Consider the following 17,321-nt stretch of genomic DNA (forward strand, 5'->3'; position numbering starts at 1 on the left):
TTTTAAAAAAGAATAAAGCAGGCTAAAGGGGCTAGAGGATGGGAGAAGGCGACCCTTTTAGTGGAGTGGTCAGGAATGGTGACATTTCAGTAGAGATGTGAGGAAGTACACCAGTCAGATATTGGGGGACAAAGTGTTCCAGGTGGAGGAAACAGTAAAAGTAAAGGATCCAAGATGGAGCATGCTTAGAGGGTTTGAGAAACATTGATAGCAAGGAAGCCAGTATGTGGGAAGCCAAGGAAGAAAGATGGTGAATGATAGGAGGTCAGTGAGTGATCAAGGGGCAGACAAGGAAGGATCTTATCAACTATGGTTGGCTATCGTTAAAAGCCTTTGGCATATATGCTTTGTGAGAAGGGAAGTCATACAATTCTGAGCTAAGAAGTGACATGGTGCCTGTAGCATTGTTACTTACTGTGCCTGTAGTATTCTTTCATTCATTCCTATATTTATTAACAAACACTAGTCCCCTGAAATATGAAGATAAAAAAAGAGAGAATTATCGCCTTGGGACATATAAATACTAATCACAAAAGACAGACCTATAAAAAAATGACTTCCTCCAGTGGTAGTAAATAGTGGGTGCTATAGGAGTAGAATGGAAGGAGGAATCCATTTCACAGTGAGGGAAAGGAGATGTTCTATCTAGGTGAGTATTAATGCGTATTGTCCCTGAGGCTACATGCAAAGCCAAAGTAGAGGGTATTCCTTTTGATAGGAACTTAGCAAAGAATGTTTATAATTGCTTGGTCCCTGATCTCACTTAGGAAGCATCAAAAGATGCATTCAGTGATGAAAAATCAGTTTCTTCCTTCTACTTAGCCATTCTGATAAGATGAATATCTTGGGCCGGGCGTGGTGGCTCACGCCTATAATCCCAGAACTTCGGGAGGCTGAGGCGGGTGGATCACCTGAGGTCAGGAGTTCAAGACCAGCCTGACCAACACGGTGAAACCCCATCTCTACTAAAAAATATAAAAATTAGCCGGGCATGGTGACAGGCACCTGTAATCCTAGCTACTTGGGAGGCTGAGGCGGGAGAATCGCTTGAACTGAGAAGGCGGACGTTGCAGTGAGCCAAGATTGAGCCATTGCACTCCAGCCTGGGTGACAGAGCAAGACTCTGTATCCAAAAAAAAAAAAAAAAAAAAGATGAATATCTTTTTTCATGTGTAGTCTCCTTATAGCCCTTCTGTTCAGAAAAGTGATTTCTTATGTATGTATAATGAATATAAATACAGGTTTTAGAGAGCGCTAATGTTTTAATGAGATAGAAATAGGTAGACAAGAGAGAGAATAATTGAAGGATTAGTCAGCATGAGGGCAATTTGATGTGGAAAGACAAAGTCTGAGCAGGAAATGACTGTGAAAAAAAGATTCAAAGAGGAATGGAATGAAATGAGCTCATTTATGGTGTGAGTTAGGGACAGAAGGGATTTATTCTCCAGAGGTGAAAAGTGAAGGAGTTCACGTTATAGAATTTGACCTAGACCAGCTATCAAGGGAAAGAAAGTAATTCAAAAGACTTGGTCCGGGAGGCCTGGAGCAGATACATCTATTAGAGGAAGAAACAAAGTTTTAAACTGCATCTTCAGTTATTCCTGGAACCCAACACAAAAGCTCATGACAACCTTGTTATCTTCAGGAAAAAAAAAAAAGGCAACAAGGCTTATGTCTTAAACAGGACAGCACATAACATAACTTCAGGTCAGAGAATTCCATTAACATGAATCACCCACACCAATTTAAATAGGAAAAAAATAGTAAGTTTGGTATTGTTAAATTTAGTTTAAAAATCAGAATCAACAATTGAAATTAAAGCAAGAATGTTTTATTTATTTCTAAAAATATTTAGCTATTTGTTTTGAATTCTGAAGTAATACTAACATAGTATATAATGATAAAACACAGTAGATTTTCATAGTAAACATCAGCATCAGAATGCCAAGAGGAAGGTTTGTCTCCATTCATGTTTTATTACTCTGAAAATGGCATAACATTTTTTAAAGAGTCAGAAAATGGCTAGAAAAAGAGGAAGGGAGATTATTTCTTTAACTAGTTCCCTGGTCCCATGCTTTGGTGGTTAACAGTCAGTCTAACTCTAGAACCACAGAGAATCTCTTGTCATTTTCTTGGTTACCCTGGGATTCCTCACACTAGCAGTAAGTTAGTGAATGAGATAAATATCCTGATAACTAGCTACATTAATCATGAAAATAATAAGTGTAGGAGTTGGAATTTTTAAAAAGTATCAAGCGCTCTGTGCTCTTAACACAGAGGAAGCATTTTGCATGGATTAAGCTGTTTAATCCTCACACCAACCTTGTAAAATAAGGACTATTATTGTCTCCATTTCACAGAAGAGAAAACTGAGGCTAGAACAATTTACTAACATATTCAAGTTCATACTTGTAACTATTTTATTTTATTTTATTTTATTTTATTTTATTTTATTTTATTTTTGAGATGGAGTCTGGCTCTGTTGCCCAGGCTGGAGTGCAGTGGCACAATCTCGGCTCACTGCAAGCTCCGCCTCCCGGGTTCATGCCATTCTCCTGCCTCAGCCTCCCAAGTAGCTGGGACTACAGGCGCCCGCCACCACGCCTGGCTCATTTTTGTGTTTTTAGTAGAGACAGGGTTTCACCGTGTTAGCCAGGATGATCTCGACCTCCTGACCTCGTGATCCACCTGCCTCGGCCTCCCAAAGTGCTGGGATTACAGGCGTGAGCCACCGTGCCCGGCCCATACTTGTAAAATTTAGTTTAAAATAATCTCTCTTCCTCTTTTTCTAGCCATTTTCTGACTCTTTAAGGACTATTTCTGACTATTATGGATTATCAGCCTTAGAAAAGGGGTTCTAGACACCAGTGAATAGCAACCCACAAGTCTCAACTGCACAGACCAAAGAGGATGATAATCCCCATTAATCTTTGGATGTTAGTAGAGGCAGATGCTAGTAACAAATGGGAGAGACTTTGGCTGGAGGATATTTTCTATTCTTTAATCTTTATGCTGTTTCCCCTCTCCCATTCTCTCTCTACTCCTCTCTCTGTCAGCTGTATCCACAGTAATGTCACAATATAACTACCATACAAGAGTACAAAGCTTCTATTCTCATGCTTATGGGTCTACAGGTCAACTGTAGTTCAGGTGATCTGGATGAAGCTTGACTGGAAAGCTCTACTTCATACTGTAGAATGCCTGGGTTTGCCTCTAGGTTGTGAGTTCAGTTTAGATGGTCTCTAAATATGTTGGGTTGTGAGCCCAGACTAAAGGATCAGAAGCAACCTGGGTCATGTTCTCATGGCAGATTGCCAGTGCAACAAGTCTCTGTTCACATCGTGTCTGTTAAAGCAAGTCACGTGGTCAAGCCAAGGTCAAGGAACCAGGAAGCCTACTGTGCTCACCGTGAGGCCATGGCTAAAGTACGCATGTTTAATGCTTTCACAACTGGGTGAAAAATGGGCCCCAAATTCAATCTCTCCTATACTCTTTTTGCTTTAATTGCTGTCCCAGCTTTAGTTCTTTCTCAGTCTTCTTGCTTTCTAATGGATGTACATCCCATCTATAGTCATTTGGTTTTTAATATCTGAGTTGCTCCCTACTGTCTCAGGTTTCAAATTTTACTTTCCTTGAAATTTCCCTGGTGCCTAATACAATACCTTTCACACAGAGAGCGTTCAGCAAATGGTGTTGACTGCCTGCCGCCTTTTAAAAGCACATCTGCAGAGACAGTAAAGGCACCTGGCGATACTGCATTGACTTGGTAGTAACCTGACTTAACCCAGATCGCCCAAAGACTGTAACCACCGTTACCTGGAGGAAGGTTCTCTGGTAATGCAGTCAGCCAGTTATGTTCGAATTTACTCAAAAATTCATTGAGCATAAATTATTCTTGGCTCTATTTATGTAGGTACCTATCTTCCTATATCTAACCTTAGGAGGTTTGATTGCTTTCTTATTCTTCTAATAATCATCATGAGGTTTTTGAAGTTTTCTTTAAGTCGGTTTGAATAAGTTTTCTTTAAGTCGGTTTGAATAAGCTTTTTTTTTTTTTTTTTTTTTTTCCCGTGAGTAATGCCACCCAACTTTGGCTATTAGATTTTGTGGGACTGTGCAGCCAGCAGCACTGGATATTAGGTATAGTTTTATCTCTGCAACTCGGTCAACTTGCCGAGAATTTTAGTATGAACTCTTGACTTCCCAGATCAAATGTGAGCCTGATACTCTAAATGACTTGGCAATCTACTGACAAATCCCATGGTGTGGTATTCTGTTCACCATGTGCAATGGTCTCAGAGCTCAGCGTTGTCTGTCTGACAGCTCATATAATATTTACAGGTTGTTATTCGTGAGGAATTTTAGTTAGCCATAAAGATTTTCACAGCTATGGCAGACATTCGAGGTCTCATTCATCACTCTTGTGACCTTCCTCTCTGGAATGTAGCCCATCTGTCTCTGCTGTTGAAATCTTTATGGAAAATCTGCCCATCTTTGAAAGTTTAGTAAGTGATCTTAAAGTTTTCATTGAATCTTTACTTTTGATATACGATATAGACATATAAAGGACTCTCCTTATTTTAATTTAATGTTTTGAAAAGTGTTAAATTTAACTTGGCCTTTCATTTAAATGACAGAAAACTTACTCTTGCTACAGGAACTGTATGCGTTACATCAAAAGAAAATAGAAATCATACAGAAAAAAATTGGAATGGGAAAAATTACACATACATACATATATATTCAACACTAATAACTACATGAAAGCTTAAATACTGTATTATAATCTTGATTATGACTTTAGGAAATGAAAAAGGTAGAAATACATTTTGCATATAATTTAACATTATAAAGAAACCCTAAGCAAATTCAGTAATGAAGTGAACTGAATAGGCTGAGTTACAGAGCACAAGAGAGGGATGACAACAATTGGATGTTGCCCCTTTCCATTTACATTTTCCTCTTTTTATACACAACTTCTCAAATGCTTGCTTGCCCTCTGTCTACTCCCTCCTTCAGCCTCTGTGATCACTAGTGTGAAATTGCTCTTTTAAGGTCACCAGTGATCATGGGATCAAATACATCTTCCTCTTCTACACCCTTAGTCCGTCAGGCTCAAGAATTGTTTATACCTCACCAGCTAGGCTGTTCTTGTGTTTCATCCCACTTTATTCTAGTTTCTGTATTATTTTTATTTGACAGCAATTCCATTGCCACCACCATTAGGGGCATTTGCCAGGGTACACTCCCTCTTGTTTTCCTCCACTGGACCCATCTTTTTTTTTTTTTTTTTTTTTTTTTTTGTACTTTTATAGCTTTCTTGGGGTATAATTGATATGCAAAAACATGCATATTTAATATATGTAATTTGGTAAGTTTGGACATATGTATACACCCAAGATACTATTGCCACAATCAAACTAAAGATGATTAACATATCCGTTACCTACAAAAGTTTTGTGTCCCTTTGCTTTTGTGTGTATCTGTGCATGGCAAGAACACAACATGAGATGGACCCTCTTTTTTTTTGAGACGGAGTCTTGCTCTGTCACCAGGCTGGAGTGCAGTGGCACAATCTCGGCTCACTGCAACCTGCATGTCCCAGGTTCAAGCGATTCTCCTGCCTCAGCCTCCCAAATAGCTGGGACTACAGGTGCGCACCACCACACCCAGCTAATTTGTGTATTTTTAGTAGGGACGGGGTTTCACCATGTCAGCCAGGATAGTCTCGATCTCTTGACCTCGTGATCCACCCACCTTGGTCTCCCAAAGTGCTGGGATTACAGGGGTGAGCCACCGCGCCCAGCCGAGATGGACCCTCCTAATCCCCTTAAGTTTTAAGTGCACAACTCAGTATTGTTAACTATAGACACTATGTTGTACAGCAGATCTCTAGAACTTACTCATCTTGCATAAGTGAAACTATATACCCATTGAATAACAAGTTCTCATTTCCCCTGCCCCATCTTCTGGCAACCACTTTTCTATTTACTGCTTCTATAAGGTTGACTATTTCAGACACTTCATATAAGTGGAGTCAGACAGCATTTATCCTTCTATGACTGGCTTATTTCACTGAGCATGTCTGCAAGGCCCATCCATGTTGTCACCAACGGTAGGAACCTTGTTTTTTTAACGCTGAACAATATTCCATTGTATGAAAATGTGGTGTATACATACAGTTCTCTTTGTACAATCTTCCTTCCTTAAAGAGTCCAGCCGTTCTTATAGCATCTGCTATGATTCTAGTCCATATGGTATTGTCCTTTGACTTGCATTTCAGTGAAAAGAACCAAACCTATGCTGATGCAAACACCTGTACACAAATGTTGATACCAGCCTTACTCATGATTGCCAAATGCTAATCAGTCTATGGGCCTCTGTTTTTCACTGCATAAAATATAAACTAATCTGTTTATCATTCATGCTGATGAATGGTGGATGAATGGTCTAGCTAAGAATGAAAGATCTGTTGTATAGATGCCATTGATCTAGGAAGACAGAGATGTAGGAAGAAGTGCCGTAAGCCCAGGCAGTTAGATAGTATTCAAAGGCATTTCTCTCTGCCATACTTTATACTATATGTGGCACATTAACAGTTAGGAGTGAATTCAAGGCTAAAGATAAATGCTGCCCAGGTGAGAGAGAAAGAATTGATTCCACAATTACCATCATTCAGACAACACATCATAGCTATGTGATTACAAACATTATTCGTGTGGTGATTAACATTTTGCAAAGCAATTTCATATTGATTTTCTCATTTTATCTCGACAACATTTTGGTGAGGGAGATATCATTATTCCCATTTGGAATATAAGGAAAATAAGGCTTAGGCAGGAAAAAAGACTAGTTTAAGATCATGAAGTGATAGGGGAGTCAGGACTCAAATCTAGTTCTTCTGAATCTGTACTCTGGACATTTTTCTGCTTTATCCAGCTGCCTCTCAAGATGCTGGACTGGGCTTTGAAATAGAAAGCCGACATCCTGAGTGCCTTTCTAAACTCTGAGTTTTACAGTCTATCAGGGGAAGAGGAGAGTGGGAGAGGAATGTTCCCAAATAATCTACTGTATCAAACAGTATATCTAACTTGCCTTGAGAATTTTGCCAACTAAATGCTATTGACCTGCAGAAAATTGATTTTTCCCTTTACGCTTATATCAATAAAGAGAGGCTTCTGATGCCATAAGGTAATTTATGTAAAATGTTTTTAAAACGTTCATAGCCTTTAATCAAGTAAATATACTTCTAGGAATTTTGCTTTAAAAAATTAACTAAAATATGTGCAAAGATTTATCTACAAAGATGTTCACTGTGGCCTTACTTATAACAGTGAAAAACTGGAAACAATTTATATGTTCCCAAAGAGGGAATTTCTTCAATAAATCATGGTAGATCCATAAGTGGGAATTTTTTAGCAATGAAAAATCTGTTGTAACCCAACAAGCCCACTCTTAAGCATTCACCTTAGAGAAATGAAAACTTACGCTGATGCAAACACCTGTACACAAATGTCGATACCAGCTTTATTCATGATTGCCAAATGCTAAAAGCAGCCTAAATGTCCTTAAACAGTTGAATGGATAAATAAGCTATAGTACACCCATATAATGGCATACTACTTAGCAATGAAAAGAAACAAATTATTGATACAGCAATATGGATTATGCATTATGCTGAGTGAAATAAACCAGTCTCAGAAGGTTACATACTGTATTTATATGACATTCTGGAAAAGACAAAACTATATGAGCAGAGAACACGTCAGTAGTTGACAGGTGTTGGGGCTGGAGGAGGAGTTGACTACAAAAGGATACCATGAGGAAATTTTGGGTGTAAGGGAACTGTTTTGTCTCCTGATTGTGGTGGTCATCACATGAATCTGTACATGTGTTAAAAATCAGAACTATATACACAAAAGTGATTTTTACCATATATACATTTTTAAATAACAAGTCAATTACAGAAGAATATATGAGCATGTAGAAAAATTGTTCACATTATATTTCCCATAATATATTTTGAGAGAAAAAAAGGCAGTGTAAAAACCTTTGTCTACAATATGATCTGAATCCCACAAAGTAAATATGTGTATATGTGAAATAACGTATATGAAAACGTTAACAAGTTATAGCTGATTGGTGGGAATACAGAGGGTTACAGGGAATTTGAATTTTCTTCTGAGTGACTTTCTATAACCATGATTTTTTTTGTAGTCAAAAAGAAAAAGAAATATTATTGAAAATTAAAGAAAAAAATTTAAAAAATTAAAGAAGGGCCAGGCACTGTGGCTCACGCCTGTAATCCCAGTACTTTGGGAGGCCGAGGCAGGTGGATCACTAGGTCAAGAGATCAAGACCATCCTGGCCAACATGGTGAAACCCCATCTCTACTGAAAATATAAAACTTAGCTGGGTGTGGTGGCGTGCACCTGTAGTCCCAGCTTCTCAGGAGGCTGAGGCAGGGGAATCACTTGAACCCGGGAGGCGGAGGTTGCAGTGAGCCGAGATTGCACCACTACACTCCAGCCTAGCGACAGGAAGAATGAAAGGTATGATGTAAGGGATGGTGTCCAAGCTGAACCAAGAATCTTGTGATTAGTCATATGGTTTGCTAGTGAAAGTGGGATTGGGATATTTCGATTAGAAGCAGGCTTGGCTGCACCTAATTAAACAATGGCTTAAACAAGGGAGGGGTTTAATGTTTCTTGTATAGAAAATCCTAGATAAGCTGGAATGGTGACTCATTTTCATCAGGAAATCAAACTTATCATATCTTTCTTCTCAACCACTCTCTTAGTGTATGGCTTCTATAGCATAAGTTGTCAGAGCCCTGCCCATATGCCCTCTGGCATTCACCATGCCCACGAACACCAAGCCTAGACTTCCATCTACAAACACCTGCAACTCTGACTTTAGGCCTTTGCTGGCCACTGGGGCCTGCTCATCGGCACAAGGAGCAGACCAGAAATGCCAGGGATTTAATGACTACCCCCTCCATACTCCAGGAGCAGCCCTCAAGCAATGGTAGATAAATAACCCAGTTCCCTCATCCCTTGAGATAACTTTGAAGTGTGCTCTGCACTGAAGTGCCCAGCTGCTCCGAGCCCCAGGTGACCCCAGCAGCAATGCATCCTTTATCAGCTTTCTTACCTTTCTGCCTTACTTCCCAACTCCTCTACCAGTGCTTCCCTGAATTGCCACCGAAACTACTTACACTCACCTTCTCTTTTTTTTTTTTTTTTCCGAGACGAGTCTCGCTCTGTCATCCAGGCTGGAGTGCAATGGCGCAATCTTGGCTCACTGCAATCTCGGCCTGCCAGGTTTAAGCGATTCTGCAGCCTCAGCCTCCCAAGTAGCTGGGACTACAGGCACGCACCACCGTGCCCAGCTAATTTTTGTATTTTTAGTAGAGACGGGTTTTTGCCATGTTGGCCAGGCTGGTTTTGAATTCCTGACCTCAAGTGATCCGCCCACCTCTGCCTCCCAAAGTACTGGGATTACAGGCGTGAGCCACCGAGCCCGGCCCCACTCACCTCCTTGTCTCATCTACTTCTGGGGGACTGCAACTAGATGGCTTCCATTCTCCTGGTTACTATAGCTCTGCCCATCATCACATCTGTGTTCCAGGCAGGAAGAGGAATGGGCAAAGGGCAAAAGCTGCCTCTCCATTTGGTCAGTCACCTTTAAAGAACTTTCCCAGAAGCCTCACACAAATACCCACAGTTGACATGCATAGACCTTGGGAACACTGCTGCATCCAACAGTTAGAAATTCTGTTACTAAAGAAGAAGGAGACTCCGTATAATACAGGCAGCCTGTCTCTGTCACTGAGCACAGGGTTCTGAAAGGAAGGACAAGTAAAACCATTAAGGTCACATAAGGAAGGACTGGGATAAAAAAGTGAGGAGGAGTCAGGATGTAAAGGGCCTTGAATACCAAAGGAAGGAATTCTAAATTTAGTTTATTAGCTTATATATATGAGTGGTTTAAAATTAGTTTATGAAATATGGAAGGTTTTTGAGTAAAAGCAATGGGTTCCAAATAGTACTTTGGAGAAATTAATCTATTAGTGCTACACTGGATTAGCTGAGAAGCTAGGGAGAACCCGAAGACAGCTATGAGTCTATTGCCATAACAGCAGCATGAGAAAGTGTCTACACTTTGTCACTCTACGTCCACTCTCCACACTTCCCTGCCTTGCCCTGGGCCTTGTGAGGTTGACCTGTGTGGGCTGCATGAATGGAATCCCCAGCCCTCTTAGCTTCAGGCTGGGGTCAGCCACTGGAGTACCATGGTGGGAGACGGTGGGAAATGAAGAAGGACGTTGGAATGCTTATTCCCCTGACTCCTCTCTGCCTACTTCCCTTGACCAAAGATCCTGTCACATGACCAAAGATCCTCTTTACCCTATGCACATGCTCAATGGCTCCCTTTTAAAAGTATTATCCCTTGTGATCTCCCTACTCTCTGCAAACACCTTTGTGAATAGCCCATCTACTGAAGTCTCCTCAGCTTTACCCAACTTGATTGTGCCATCTGTTTCCTGCCAGGACCCTGACTGATACAGTCCCATTATAATATATGTTCTTGTGAAACCTGATCCCATTTGAATAATAAGGCCCTTAAGGGTGAGGGACATGTTTGGGCTTCTTTCCCCAACCCACCCTTGCCTGCAAATACCTAGCATGGAACTGAGCACATAATGTGTGTTCAGTAAATACCACTTTATTGATTTTAATGCTGGAATGGCAGATGTGCTCATTGAAAGATATCCTCAGAGACTAAAATTAAGAGCAAAGTAGCAGGAACTGTGTCTGTCTTACTTACTACAACAGTGTCAGAACTTTGCACAATGGGTAACACAAGCAAGGTGTTCAGTAACGAAATGTTACATAATGAGTTAAATGATGTTAGTTACCTTTTTTTTCATTGGGAACTGGGACTCTGTTTTTGTCTTCATCAGGTGAAAATAAGCCTCATCTTAGCTCTTTTGAAATTAACGTCTCTGAAACTGATCAGATAATTTATTTGATACATTTAAAACAGGAGCTATGGTGGAGATTACAGATGCCAGGGAGTCAGTTTTTGACCAGAATAAAAGGAAGTTGTTTCTAATCATCACTAAAGCTACAGAAAATTCAAAAAAGCTCCTCCATAATGTGATGGCAATAAAGTTGTTCAAGCAGCTCCTGGAAAATCATTTGGTGGAAATGATGTAGAGAGTAAATGTAGATATCAGACATAATGTAGCAAACTTGGACTAGATGCTATAATAATCCTTTTTAAGATTTATGTATTTACTTGGCTTTTTGGCAAAATATTTATTATCAGTTATGTACCACATGTGATAAAATAGAGTGAAGTTCGAAGACTAAACAGACTTGGTTGTAATTCTGGTTGCCCTCTCTACTAGCTGCATGACCTGGATTAGTTTACTGAACATTTCTGAGCCTCGGTTGCTTCATCTGTAATAATGGAATAGCATGATCTCACAGGGTGCTTGAGAGAATTACATCAGATAACATACAGTGCAAGGCACATAGTAGAAATACAATATATTTGTTTTCTCCTTTATTTCCTGGATCATCCATCTGATTTCATCTTGAGTAATCAACCAAAATTAGGATCTAATTTATGACCTTACTAGCTCATTTGATCTCATGTGATCTAATGTGGTACTTCAACATCTGCAAAGTAAAAATGACAATACCTACCTCACGGGTCGTTATGAGTTTGAAATGAGCTAGTTTAGGTCATGTTTCAGGTACATGAGTTGTTTTCAATAACTCCTTGTTCCTTTCTCCTCCTGCCACCTTTCCCCTCACTTCCTCTAGATCAAGCATTCTTAATGAGCGTGATATTGCTCCCAAGGGGGTGAAAATTGTTTCCCGGATAATGAAAAAAACTTACTATTTTTATGTGTGAAGCACAGATACACATAGTCCATAAACAGACATACAGTACATCTGTAGTATTAAATTTTTATGAGGGATGAGACGACTAGAAAAAAAAAATGTCTAAAAAGATTCCTAGGGTTTGGGGTACAGAGATAGTGGGGAAAAGATTCAGAGGCATTGCTCATTGCATCAATATGGAATGTATCCATAAGACCATTACCAGAATTTGAGTACTTCTGAGGAGCTGAGTGCCAGTGGCTAGTAGGTCCTCCCTAATGCCTTTTATTCAACCACAGAGGTGAGTTTTCCATTTTACCTCCAGTGATTGCTATATTGGTTATTTATCTAAACTGCCCCCACTTTTTTGATCCACCTATGTTATCGAACTCCAGATCCACCAAATATGAGAAAAGTAGAGAGATTAATGAATGTGTTTGGGTTGGAATTCCAGGAAGTGCTCTTTTGGCATGTCTTAAAATAACGTTAGCATTCTTTTTAATTTTCTGGTTAGGCCCCTGTGCCGATTAAAATATGACTTAACACCAGGGTGCATCGCTTGGCACATTTTGTTCATCATGCATTTACAAATGGTTGAAATAAGAACTTCCCCTAAATAATGTGGCCTGTGCTTGTGATTTTCAAAACTACCTTGGGCACAATATTGAATCCTGTCACCTCAAGGAAGGAAAAGCATTTGAAGGTAGAATTGCTACCCTTTCTTGCTCTTAATAACATACTGTATCTGTAACACAAAAGGAAATTCAGAGGTTGGTTTTGCAATAAATAAATGCATGTGTAGTTCGCTATTTAAATTCAATGGACAATACCCCATGACGCTGGTGCTGTATGACAATGGATGATTTGTACCTTCAAGAATCTGAATCACAAAGCTGCCCTGGAATTACACGTAGTGGTTATAGACACGTCTGTATAAGAAAATACCAAAGGACAACCCGGTGTCATATACAAACTATTTGCCGATAAATTTGCTTTTGATGGGCTACTAAAAATTGACACATCAGGCATAAAAGATGTGTGTGTCTATTACGTAGGCTAGCTTTATGAAGAATGACAAGCTTCCACTGGTACACTGAGATAAGAAACAGCTGTTGTTGGCATCAGTACTGCTACAAGAAATGAAAAAATTCTGTGGCACACTTATGAGCACTACCACATATTTGATCAACTTTTGAATAGATGGAAGACCAGAATCATCTGGCAGCCCCAAATGAAATTGCCAACAACCCTTAAGAATCTCTTGAGAAGGAGCACTGAACCCAATTCCATAGAACTATCATCCAATTGTGTGTTATTTCTAAAGCAAGTAGTTCCAGTGTGTGTGTATGTGGTTATGATGGAGCAGGGAAGGAATGAGGGGAGGCTGCTGTTACTTTCCTTTTTTTTTTTTTTTTTTTTTTAATCATGTCAAGGACATTTTTGAGTATAAAATTGTAGGGTTTCAAACAATGACTGCAAACCAGTTGCTTAGGTGAATTTATAAACTGTGAATCAAAGGGGAAAAACATCCTTCAGGAAAAAAATATACACCGAATATCACCATTGGACCTATTTGATGGCTACACGTAAGACCAAAGGCTTTTTTAAGGAAAATAAATGAACACTTAAGAACTGCAATTACAAAAGCTTGAAAAATCATTTTGATCTAGAATTTATAATATTTTAAAAATTCTTTTAAAATATTTTTAGCTATTTAGTTCAAGCATATTCTGATAACTTCTCTGACATTTAATTGGAATTTTTCCCCTTTTAACGTAAACATATAAAGTCAATTCTAGATACCCTACGTAGGTCTTCCCATTAACTCAGCCAGGCAACACTGATTTTCCTCTGTCTCTTGCTGCTTGGCAGTTGTTTCTTTCAGACCGAAATCCCCTAAGCCAGGCCAGGCAGCCAGCAGCCCTTTCCAGCACACTTCTTTCTGAGAGACGCCTAAGAATAGTGTAGGAAATCCATAGTGATACTTCTGCTGTCAGAGGATGGTCTAGCATCCTCCAAATTGGAAAGAATTTCTGGACCACTAGAATGACTTAAAAAAAAAAAAAAAAAAAAAAAAACCTAGAAAGGTATAATAAGAGAAATTGTGAGACCTCAGCCCATAGAGACCTTTAAGGAAAGAATAGCCATTCTTTTCTCATTTTAGGTATTCACAGGCTTGGCATTCACAGCTAGTGAGGGCTGGACCAAGAGCTCTCTGGAGTTCTCTTCTTCCTTTTATGATGCTGGCATTTTAAGAAGGTACACTGAGCAGCCAGGAGCTATAATTTCTGACTCTCCATCATGTTTCCTGCTATAGAAGGCTAGCTTTTTAATATTTCCATAACAACAGACTTTGACCGGATAGGTCAGGAAGTCTAGCCCACGTTTTGTTTGTTTGTTTGTTTGTTCTTCAGATGGAGTTTCACTCTTGTCACCCAGGCTGGAGTGCAGTGGTGCGATCTCAGCTCACTGCATCCTTTGCCTCCTGGGTTCAAGCGATTTTCCTGCTTCAGTCTCCTGAGTAACTGAGATTACAGACGCCTGCCACCATGCCCGGCTTTTTTTTTTTTTTTTTTTTTTTTTTGTATTTTTAGTAGAGATGGGGTTTTGTCATGTTGGCCAGGCTGGTCTCGAACTCCTGACCTCAGGTGATCTGCCTGCCTCAGCCTCCCAAAGTGTTGGGATTACAGGTGTAAGCCACCACACCTGGCCTTAGCCCATGATTTTAAATCAGATCTTATTTACTCTGTGAACTTGTTTAGACAGGAGAGCTGTATCCTACAGAAGAAAAAAGGACAAGAGGAGAGTTGGGAAGAGAATGAAAAAGGCAAAGATGGAAAGGGAAGCAGGGAAGGCAGGAGGAAGGGAAAAGAAAGGAACAGAGAAAGAAGGACAGAGAGAAATTGAAAGTCGGGGACTACTTCGAAACAGTAGCTAAATGTCTTTTTTCTCCATATTAAAAATTTCCATCTGCCAAAATGAAAAAGCATAATTAGCAGCCAAATACAAATCCATTTCCTATATCGTTTAAATGACATATTTCCAAGGTACAAAACAGCATGTCTGGTTAAAGGTTGGGTGATTTGATCCCTCTATTACTCTATATAAAACAAAGAAGCTGGAGTTTCATTACCCTTAAATTGTCTGGCAGTAGGTGAAGTTAACTTTTATTAGAAGCTGTTCTTTCATATTATACAGTGTAGTCAAGGATATATTAGCTTTGACGTTTTCTTACATCTCAATACACGGCGGAGTGAATGTACTGTGAGACTAATTTAAAAAGGAGTTTTTCATAAGAGGAAATAATGGTCAGCATCAGCTGTGCTTCAAATTATAAGCAGAATGAAAATTCAGGAAAAAAGTAAAGACACATAAAATTGCTAGATGTTAATAAGAATGCTGCTTTTATTTCTGTTTCTGATAATAGTCTGTGCTTCTTAAAGCTCCAGTGTCTTAAAACTATATTCAGGAGGAAGATTATGTTGTTGAGGAAACGTTATAGTGCCTCCTCAACAAGATTATTTTGTCTTAAAGAAAGAAAAAAAATCAGATCAAACAGTATATAAAATATATTTGTAGAGGTTCAGCATTAGGGAAGAAATCCTACAACTTAAGTCTGAAAAAAAAAAAACTGCAAAGATCATTCGTTTGACCAATACACAGTGAAGTCATAATAAAACAAATTCCTAGTATGTGAAATGAAATTTCACCTAGAGGATTCATCACTCATAACAAAAGTCTTCTTATTACACTCTGATATCAGTAACCATTCCCTCTTTTGGTCACCTTTTCTAATAAGATCACACTGGTCAGCTGACATTTTGAGGCCCCAAATTAAGAATCTATTTGGTAAGTGAATTTGGATTCTCTTTAAACCAATAAAGAGAAAAACAAGCATATCAGAGGCATAAGCATATTACTTTAGCTTCAATAACTTAGAATGTAAATATATCACACAAGGATATTTCAGCTACTGAAATAATAAAATCCAGTCAATCAAATAGTAAAAAATATTGAGAACCAGCAACAGGAAGTATTATATAAAAAAAAAAAAAAAAAAAAAGCACTCAAGGGAGACACATACAAGACACCCCGTCAGTCTACTCATTCAGTTTCTTATCTGTTCTATAGGTTTAGCAGTGGAAAGGTTTGTGGGTTTTTTCTTTTTTCCTTTGCATTTATCTTTGTGCCTGAATGAGTTCAATTTCACTTAGATTAGGACAGAAATTTCAGAACAGCAGGTTAATCCGTCCTGTCTTCATGGGCAGCTGAGCAAACAGACCAATATCAGTGTAAAATTGTAATTCTGGAGATTAATGTTGTCTTTCCTGTTTGCGATGAATTTGACCTCCTTGCCTTTCTTTTTTTCCTCCCTCTTTTCCAGCATCTGTCCAGGGTCCCTGGGAGAGAGCCATCTCGCCAAACAAAGTGCCCTACTATATCAAGTAAGTTGGAAGTATCACATTTTTAAAGGAGCATTTATTGTGACTAATCTGTATATTCACAAGTGAGTTTATTTTTAAAATGTGACACTAGCCTGGCCTACAATACCTATTTCTTTTTTTTTCCTGAAGAAGCTTGGATAAAAAACTTATTCTAAAATTACCATTGTAAATTTGCTGATGCAATGGGGAACCACTTTTAAGAAAAGTTTATTTCATGCGGGATATATGGTGTGTTTTGTGACAGAGGGGGCGGATTTTTCACAACAGAACAAAAAGCTCCAGATAATTTTATTGATAGTGGGAGTCAATCTTTGCAAGAACAATTTCATTTATTTGAGGGTTTTCTCACATTTCTTCTTCAGTCAAAGATAGAAGATTTCCACAGTTATATGTACACAACTGTTTTGGGTGAATGAATACTTCATGTTTCGAAAAGGCAGAAAGCAGCAGTCCTCGACTTGTAGGGCCTGCTTGTTCATTCTTGATACATAACACTCAGTATTTGTCACCTAACAACAACAGAATGATACTGTTTTCTGGAAACATTTGTGCCAGTCAAAAGAATATGGGTGCTTGGAAGCACCTTCTTTGGTATTTTGCATGAAATATAAGTGACAATACATTAGGTCAACATGGAAGAGAGAGGAGAGAGGATATTGAGTGATTATGATACCTTCACAGTCTCTCTACAATTGTACAGTAGAGTCTTACTTAAATTTAACTTTGAATTGGAAACCTCAGCAACAATTACAATTTACTGGGTTCATAAAATAGTCTTCAATACCAACTGAAGTCTTTGAACTTACTTCTGCCATGAGTCTGACTAAAAATATTATATGTTTTCCCATTTTTTTCCGCCTGCCATCTTTTATTGAATCTGTTTTTATTCTTTCACTGCCCATCAATTCTTCTTAATTCAGTTCTACAGCAATAACGGCAGTCCTAGATCTTCATTACTACAGTCTTCAAGAAATTTGAT

The 17,321-nt window shown here is 38.9% G+C and overlaps 1 protein-coding gene across 3 annotated transcripts in view; it reads left to right on the top strand.

Moving 5' to 3' along the window:
* Window positions 1-17,321, top strand: part of DMD (dystrophin) — a 2,258,239-nt gene that overhangs the window by 2,031,502 nt on the left and 209,416 nt on the right. For all 3 annotated transcript variants that reach the window (XM_037986581.2, XM_073013821.1, XM_073013822.1), the window contains one exon: window positions 16,282-16,342. In XM_037986581.2, the coding sequence (XP_037842509.2) occupies window positions 16,282-16,342 (61 nt within the window). The remainder of the gene's footprint in view (window positions 1-16,281; window positions 16,343-17,321) is intronic.

This window comes from Chlorocebus sabaeus, chromosome X (assembly GCF_047675955.1).
Source record: "Chlorocebus sabaeus isolate Y175 chromosome X, mChlSab1.0.hap1, whole genome shotgun sequence".
Taxonomy (NCBI): domain Eukaryota; kingdom Metazoa; phylum Chordata; class Mammalia; order Primates; family Cercopithecidae; genus Chlorocebus; species Chlorocebus sabaeus.